General features: G+C 53.1%; 1 protein-coding gene across 1 annotated transcript; it reads right to left on the reverse strand.

Annotated features, from left to right (window-relative positions):
* Positions 1-348: 348 nt before the first annotated feature.
* GPR37L1 (G protein-coupled receptor 37 like 1) lies at positions 349-8,495 on the reverse strand. The gene is made up of 2 exons (XM_038749245.1): positions 7,754-8,495; positions 349-1,726 (listed from the first exon to the last, which is right to left on the reverse strand). Exons 1-2 carry the CDS (start codon positions 8,378-8,380, stop codon positions 908-910), a joined length of 1,446 nt encoding a protein of 481 aa, XP_038605173.1. The 5' UTR covers positions 8,381-8,495; the 3' UTR covers positions 349-907.
* Positions 8,496-8,786: the final 291 nt, after the last annotated feature.

Genomic DNA, 8,786 nt, shown 5'->3' on the forward strand with positions numbered 1-8,786 from the left:
GACACAGTCCCTGTCCCACATGGAGCTCACGGTCATAATCCTCATTTTACAGATGAGGTAACTGAGGCGTAGAGAAGTTAAGTGACTTGCCCAAGGTCACACCGCAGACAAGTGGAAGAGCTGGGATTAGAACCCAGGTCCTTCTGACTTTCAGGGCCTTACTCTATCGACTAGGCCATGCTGCTTCTCAACATGTGGTCCTAGCCAGACTACAGCAGCTCGGCAGGATGGATGATTGTGGGATGCTGGGCTAGGGACCCTTCCTGTCTACAGGGGAGACCCAAGGACTGCCCGCTGGGGAAGGTGGGCCCAGCCCGGGCATCATATCAAGGAAGCCACAGCCTGGGAGCATGTAGTGCTACCTAATTTATTGGTTTTTCAGACAACAGTGTCTCCTACGGGGCCACGCTCAGGACAGGATCTTGATAGGGTGGGATTCTGGGAGGAAACAGAGAGATGAGGCAGGTGGGAGAGAGAGGGCAAGGGGTGGAGCCTTAACAGGAGAGGAGGGCCACATGGGTTGGGTTGTAACCTGCCAAGAGGCCCTCCGCCCTGTCAACGGGATCTCCCTTTCCCAGATTGGACCCCTGGATGGGAAGGCAGAGAGGATGGGGCAGGATGCGGGGGAGCCGAGGCTCATGGAGGAAGCATCGGGGCCCGGGAGCTGGGCAGAGGAGGGCAAAGCTACTAGATGGGGCCGGGACTACAAGGGCAGGACAGAACGGAAGAGGCCCCGAAGACCCAGGAGGGCTCGGGGTGAAGAAAGGGGCCATCACATCCCAAAACCCACACCCAGAGACTTTGGGACAAGGTGAGTCCAGTCCCTGTCTGGGCGGAGAGGCAGGACCAAACCGGCTCGGCTTGGGGCCTGCTGAAGGACCCCAGGCCGGCCCACCCAAGCCAGGCCTCAGCAGGGCGTGCCCAGCCCTGGCAGCGGGGGCGACTCCCTGGGCTTGTGGAAGTAGATGGAGGACGACATTTCTGTCTTCAGCTTGCTGTCCGAGCCAGCGCCCGAGGAGGCTTCGCTCGGCCCACACTCCTCACAGCAGCAGCAGCAGCAACAGCAGCAGTCCATGAAGGCCTGGCCCAGCGGCTTGCAGAGGCACAGGAGGAGCACGGGGGTGATGGAGCCCTTGAAGAAGATAGAAAACTGGTTGATGAGGTCGAGGAGTTCCAGCGTCGGCTTGGACAGCTCCGGAGACAGGTAGGCCACCACGATGTTGCAGACGTTCTCCGGGAGGGTGCACAGGCCGTACACCACCGTCAGCCCCACCACCGTGCTGTCCAGCTGGGCCTCACACTGGCCGTGCTTAGCGGCCCGGCACTCTGGCTTCTTCTCCGAGCTGCGGATCCTGTGGGTCACCAACTGGCAGGTGACGGTGAAGAGGATGGGCAAGCAGAAATAGCAGCCAAAATTCCACCACATGCGGGCATTCTGGTACGTCAACACCAAGGAGTAGACGGAGTCGGGGAGCCCGGAGGAAGGCTTCATGACGCAGGAGTCCGCCGCGGCACCCGTCGCCGGCGACGTCTCCTGGGCCAGCTGCCACAGCAAGAGCTCGGGCACTGCTAGGGTCATGGAGCCCACCCAGATGACCGCCAGCTTGGCCAGGATGGACTGGCAGCGTTCGATTGGCCGGGTCTTGGCCAGTGGGCTGGTGGCGGCGTGGAAGCGATCGATGCCCAGGGCACACAGGCTGAACGTGGTGACCCCGAGAGAGGAAACCTGTGGGGGCAGAGAGGAGAGGGAGGGTTAGGCCTGAGGACAAGGTAATAATAATAATAATAATGGCATTTATTAAGCACTTACTATGTGGAAAGCACATCAACCACTGGGAAAATTACAGGGTGATCAGGTTGTCCCACATGGGGCTCACAGTCTTGATCCCCATTTTACAGATGAGGTAACTGAGGCCCAGAGAAGTGAAGTGACTTGCCCAAAGTCACACAGCTGACAAGTGGCAGAGCCGGGATTTGAACCCATGACCTCTGACTCCAAAGCCCATGCTCTTTCCACTGAGCCATGCTTCTTCTAAGATAGGAAGGGGAATGGGGCTCAGAGAGGCTGGAAAGACTGGAGTCAATACCCGGAGGGCCCAAATCCTCTTTCTAGTCCGGACACTTGCTGAGCAAGAACTAGGAGCAGTGTGGCCCCGTGGAAAGATGATGGTCCTGGGAGTCAAAGGACCTGGGTTCTAACCCCGGCTCTGCCACTTACCTGCTATGTGACCTGGGCAAGTCACTTCACTTCTCTGTGCCTCAGTTCTCTCATCTGCAAAATGGGGATTCAATACCTACGCTCTCCCCTACTTAGAATGTGAGTCCTACGTGGGACCTGATTATCATGTATATCTGTCCCAGCGCTTAGTACAGTGTTTAGCATATAGTAAGTGTTTGGCACATAGTAAGTGTTTAACAAATACTATTATTATTATTATTATTATCATGAGCTGCTCCATAAGGGGCAGGTGAGTCCAAGGCTACTGGTCCGGATGGCTGGGCTGCCCCAGTAGCCCAGGGCTACTGTGCACTCTTCCATGCACTTGTTTCCACCTCCTGAGCACTTAAATGCTTTCTCCACTCCCACCCCCACATGCATGTACATATCCTTACACTTAGGAATCAGCCTGGCTTAGTGGATAGACCATGAGCCAAGGAGTCAGAAGGTCGTGGTTCTTATCCTGGCTCCACCACTTGTCTGTTTTGTGACCTTGGGCAAGTTACTTCTCTGGGCCTCAGATCCCCATCCGTAAAATGGAGACTGAGACTGTGAGCTCCATGTGGGACAGAGACTGTGTCCCACCCAATTTGCTTGTATCCATCCCAGCGCTTAGTACAGTGCCTGGCGCATAGTAAGTGCTTAGCAAATACCACAAAAATTATTATTAATATTATTATTAGCTTCCCTTACCTGAGATTGATCTTATCATCTGTCTCCCTCATTACACTGTAAGCTCCCTTTTTATGATATTTAAGCACTTACTCTGTGTCAAACATTGTTCTAAGCACCTGGGTAGATACAAGTAAATTAGGTTGGACATCAGTCCTTGTCTAACATGCGGCTCACAGTCTAAGTAGGAGGGGGAACAGGAGAACTGAGGCACAGAGAAGTTAAGTGACTTTGCCCAAGGTCACACAGCAAACATTTGGCAAAGTAGGATTAGAATCCAGCTCCTCTGAGTCCCAGGCCTGTGCTCCTTCCACTAGGCCATGCTGCTCCTTGAGGGCAGGAATTGTGTCTACCAACTCGCATTGTACTTTTCCAAGTACTTAGCCCAGTGATCTGCACATAGTAGACATTCAGTAAATATGATTGATTCATTGATTGGAAGGCAGGCACCAGACTTCTCTTGTTCGGTTTTGTGATGACAAACTGATTCACCGGCTTTAGAAGGTCCTACCCAAAACTGCAAGGCCCAGGCTTCAGCCTGTAGCAAGGAAACCTAAGATCTCCATTAGACGTTCCCCAGGAGCCGAGCATTAAGGGGAGGGGGTGAAAGGAGTTTGGGGCTTTTTGGCTTCGAACTGGGAAGTGGGGAGCTTTTTGTCTCTCAGGGCCTGCAGCCAAAATGAGAGCCACGGGCCAACGTTCAGCGAGTTGAGACAAGAACACAGTGGTCCAGCCTCCCGGGGCTAGAGGAAGGTCAACCTAGGTTTCCCTTTTTAGGACCATGCTGCCAATCTTGGGGACTGTCAGTGTACTCGCCTGGTCCTGGCCCAGAAACACCCTTCCCCCATATTCCTCCCTAAGTCGTGAGGATCCGGCCCCAGTCAGGATTCCTCCTCAACCCATCCCACTCCCACCCTTCCTGGCATATTCAACTCCCACAAAAGGAGCCAAGAGGAAGAAGCCAGGCCCAGCAGGGAAAAGAGCAGAGGAGACTAAGGATCGAGGGAGAGAATAACCCTCCATTCTGCCACCCTGGAGCCAGGGTCTAGGTCCCCCTCCAGGGAATACACCCCTTCCCTCTCCCAGAGGAAGCCACATCTGCAGGAATCAATGTCCTAATTTATGGTCCCACAGGAGCTCTCTTTGAAAGTCCGGCCCCCAGCCCAAGCTGGAACTCAGACCTTCGATCTTGGGGCTCCTGCTCCTGATTCGAGAATGAGCCCCAGTTCCTTTTTCCCACAGTCCTGAGCCAAACTAATCCTAGATTTCTTGAGGTCTTCTGGCTCGAGACCCTCAACCAGGCCAGCACAGGGGCTGTTCACCTGCTCTGGCTTAATATTTTTTAAGCTTCCCCTATTTGCTGGTGGTTCTTCAGAGACAGTCAACAATAATAATAATAATAATAATAACAATGATAATAATAATAGTATTTGTTAATAATAACAATGGTATTTGTTAAGTGCTTACTATGTGCCAATCACTGTTCCAAGTGCTGGAGGGGATACAAGGTAATCAGGTTGCCCCACGTGGGGCTCACAGTCATCATCCCCATTTTACAGATGAGATAACTGAGGCACAGAGAAGTTAAGTGACTTGCCCAAAGTCACACAGCTGACAAGTGGCAGAGTCGGGATTAGAACCCATGACTTCTGACTCCCAAGCACGTGCTCTTTCCACCGAGCCATGTTAAGCTTCACTATGTGCCAAGCACTATGCTAACACTGGGGTAGATACAAGATAATCAGGTTGGACACAGTCCCTGTCCCACATAGGGCTCACAGTCTAAGTAGGAAGTGAGCAGGTATTGAAATCCCATTTTACAGATGAGAAAACTGAAGCAAAGTGAAGTGACTTGCCGCAACAGGCAAATGGCAGAGCCAGGATTAAAACCCAAGTCTCCTCACCCCCAGCCCAGTGCCGTGCTCCTTCCATTTGGTCACACTGCTTCCCACCAAACTTACCTCCTCTAGGAAATCCTCCTCAAATCAATCAATGGTATTTCTTAAGCACTTACCGTGTGCAGAGAGCTGCACTAAGCACATGGGAAAGTAGAGGACAATTCAACAGTGTTGTGTTAGTGTTTTCGAGGCCCCCCTTCTGCCTCCAATCATCCCAGTATTCCTGGGAACCTTGTGAAGATCCCTGAAGTGATTATCAAGGAATTTCCATCCTTTGTTTTTTTGTAGCACTTCATACCATATTTGTGTTTGAAGATTATCTCTTACACCGCTGTCCTGTCTACCCCGTTTAACATTTAGCTGCCTGAGAGGAAGGATTCTGTCTTTTTTTTTATGTATCCGTTAAGCACTCACTTTGTACCAGCCACTGTACTAAGCACTGGGATAGATACAAGCTAAACTGGTTGGACACAGTCCATGTCCCACATGGGGCTCTCAGACTTACTTCCCATGTTACAGATGAGGTAATTGAGGCACGGAGAAGTTAAGTGACTTGCCCAAAGCACCCGGTAGACAGGTAGAGGAGCTGGGATTAGAACCCAGGTCTTTCTGTCTCCCAGGCCCATCCTCTACCCACTAGGCCATGCTGCTTCTCTTTCCATCTACTCCCTCCTGTCTCTCTCTTCAGGGATTTGACCAGGGTGACCATTTTGTATATATTTCTGATTAACTGATTACATTTAATCAGAGTGGGGTCCCTGGAGGAGGCAGGGTTGGAAGGACCTTGAGTGTCCAGAGTTGGGTAGGAGGGTGACAAAGAAGAAAACCCAAGGGCAAGAAGAGACAGAGATGAAAGTTTGTGTGACTGGAGATAAAAGGAGTGGAAAGAAAAGAACAGAAAGGAAATGTAGGCCATAGAGGTGGGGTGTAAACCTTGAAGATAGAGAGTTTTACAATATATCCCAGTTTTCTTTGCAGTCTTCTAAGTATCTTTGAGCCTTTCTTCACCTGAATTACTCCCTCCAGCAACACAGCAATACCCAATTCAGCCCATACTGGATTCGCACCACCTTGCCAAAAGGAACCTCTGGTAGGCAAACCAGAATTTGGGCCTAGGGAGGGCTGGGATAAACAGTGCTTTCTGGCATTCTGAAAGTGACGCAGAAGTTGGTGGGAGGGAAGAGAAGCAGGAGGGTAAAAGCTGGTCCCTATCTGCTAGGCTGGGAAATTTATGTCTCTTTCCTCCTCACGGTGAGTCCCTGATGAAATGAACTGAGCCATCCACACAGAATTCATGAAGAGGCTTGGATAAACAGAAGGGTTGTAGGGGGAGAGGGGAATATCCAGAGCATGGTGAGAGAGCAGGGAAAGAAGGTGGGGGCGGTGGGGGAGAGAGAGAGACAGACAGAGAGACAGAGAAAACCAGAGTGTTGGGGATTTAGGGCGCATTGGCAAGAATCCTAGAGAACCAATCCCAATATTGAAGCAAAGCCACTGACCTTGTAATATAGAGATTCCCCTGCAAAGGCTTCTAGGAGCTAACACCCAAGGACCTGTCAGGGGACTAAGATGAGGGTGAGATTTAGGCCTAACCATCAGAGGTGAGCAGGGAAATCTCCTTCATGCACTGTGTTTATCTGAACTCTGCCTTCCCCTCTCCACTGGTCAGAGGAGGAAGCTGAGGCCCAGAAAAGCTAAGTGACTCCCTTAGGTTATACAGAAAGAAGGTCATCATCAACCACAACAGATCTGGTGCTAGAACCCAGGAATCCTCATTCCCCACTGGGCTACTCTGTACAGATGTCAAGATCAGCTCTGGGGCACCTGGAAATATGATTGATTACGAGAGCCCTATGTAGTGCTGAGGGCCCCCAGATCCCTCGGTACATATTGGAGGGGGCAGGGAAGGGGAGCAGCTGTTCTCTAGGAACACTGAGGACAGGACAGAAGGATGGGTCTTCAAATGCCCCGGGAGGGATTGAGTTCAGGCTTTAGGATAAACTATCTGTCTGCTACAGTTGCTAGACATCAGATTGCACCGCCAAAGGAATCCATGGAGTCTTTTTCTTGGGGGATGTTTAAGAAATGAGACAACCATCTCCCTGAGTGCAGTTCCGCTTGGAGATGGGAGAGTGGGGAATGGGGGGGTGGGGGGGGGTTGAGATGACCCTGGGGGCCTTCCAGCCTAGGAGTTTATGCTTAGAAGAGAATGAGACCCTTGGGAGCTTGGTTGGCATCATCTGGGCTTCTGCCTGACTGACAAGAGCGATTCCGCCACGGCAGCCACGATTCTGCAAGAGCAGAGTAGAGAGGACAAGAGTGCAGCAGAGCAGAGCAGAACACAGAAGAGCAGAGAAGAGCAGAGCAGAATAGAGCAGCATATAGCAGAGTAGAGAAGAGCAGGGCAGAGAAGATCAGAACGGAGTAGGGCAGAGTAGAACAGAGTAAATCAGAGCAGAGTAGAGCAGAACAGAGCAGAGCAGTGTAGAGTAGGGTAGAGTAGAAGGGAGCAGAGCAGAACAGATAGATCCCAGGGACAGGTGCCAACCTCCCCAGACATTTTCTCATTTTTATAGGGAGAGAAATTGAGGTGCAGAGAGCAGCCAGAGACAGAGCTGGGAATCTGTTTCCTTCCACATGCCCTCTTCCCTCCACTCAGGCCCCTTGGGGGCCCCCATCACACCCTGGCCCTCGATATCACCCATTCTTTGACTGAAGTGGATAAAACTGAGACACGGAAGATGGACCTGGAATTGGAACCCAGGTGTTCCGAGGCGGAACCCCAGCCCCTCCCCGATAGGGCAGTGTTTCTATCTCCTTTCTCTCTCCTCCAGCCGGGACCCCGTGGGATTGCCCTTCCTCGGGTCCCAAGCTCCCAAAGGCAAGCTATTCAGGACAGCCGTCCAGGCCCGACAGCAGCCACCCCAGGGGATGACGGGGGAGACCCAGTGTCCGGGCATCTTACCTCCATGAAGGGCACAGCCCGGCAGGATACGTCACCCAGCAGTCTCCACTTGGTGATTTCATTGAAGATGACGACTGGCAGGCAGAAGAAAAGAACCAGGAAGTCCCAGAGGGCCAGACTGGCAAGGATGGAGTTCCAGGCGCTCTTCAGGTAGTAGCTGTGCCACACAACGCACATGACCGACAGGTTGCCCACGATGCCCACAGCAAACACCACCAGGGCCAGGAGCATGACAGCGTAGGCACTGTAAGAGCTCTCTGTCACCGGGTACAGCGGGTTCTGGATCTGCAGCCTCCGACCTGGGGAGCCTGACAGGTTTCCCAGGAGCCTCTGCCCGTTTCCCCAGGTGCCCTCACTCTGAGATGGGTCAGTGCCATTGAGCATCAGGGACTTGGTGGGCAACAGCCCGATGGGGTGAATGGGCCGAGGGTATTCCACTTGCACCCCTGGCACATACTGCTGGACCCCCTTGGCTTCGTCATCTTTGGTGCCCCTCCTGAGTCGTAGCCGCGGGGCCTCTCCCCCCGTGGTGGCATGGCGGCCCTGGGAAGGTAGGACCATCCTCGGTGACACCCCCGCAGCAGACACGGTGGCAAGGGAGAAGGCCAAGAAGCACAACCAGGACATGTTGAGTGCAGGGGAGGTGTCTGGCCTGGGGCCTCAGGGGTGAGCGGGTGAGAGGAGGCGGGCACCCCTGGGTTCTCTGCCGGGGAGTGGGGAGGTGCCTGACTTGCTGGTCCGACTGTAGCGGCGCATCTGGCATCGCCTCCGAGCTCGGGACGGATTCAGAGCGACTCCTCCCCTCCTTTCCCTCCCCCTCAAGCCCAAGCTGGCTGGACCCAGCTGAGGACTGGCCCTCCCTCTGCTGGAGGCCAAAGTCTCCACAAGGATGGATGGACACAGGGGTGGGAGGAGCTCTGGTCAGCGGAGGGGGAGCGGGGTAGGAAGGGGCGAAGGAGGTCAGCCATCCCAGGATCCCCAGAAGACCCTTCATTCATTCATTCATTCATTCATTCATTCATTCAATCATATC

The sequence above is a fragment of the Tachyglossus aculeatus genome, chromosome 7 (genome assembly GCF_015852505.1).
Source record: "Tachyglossus aculeatus isolate mTacAcu1 chromosome 7, mTacAcu1.pri, whole genome shotgun sequence".
Taxonomy (NCBI): Eukaryota; Metazoa; Chordata; class Mammalia; order Monotremata; family Tachyglossidae; genus Tachyglossus; species Tachyglossus aculeatus.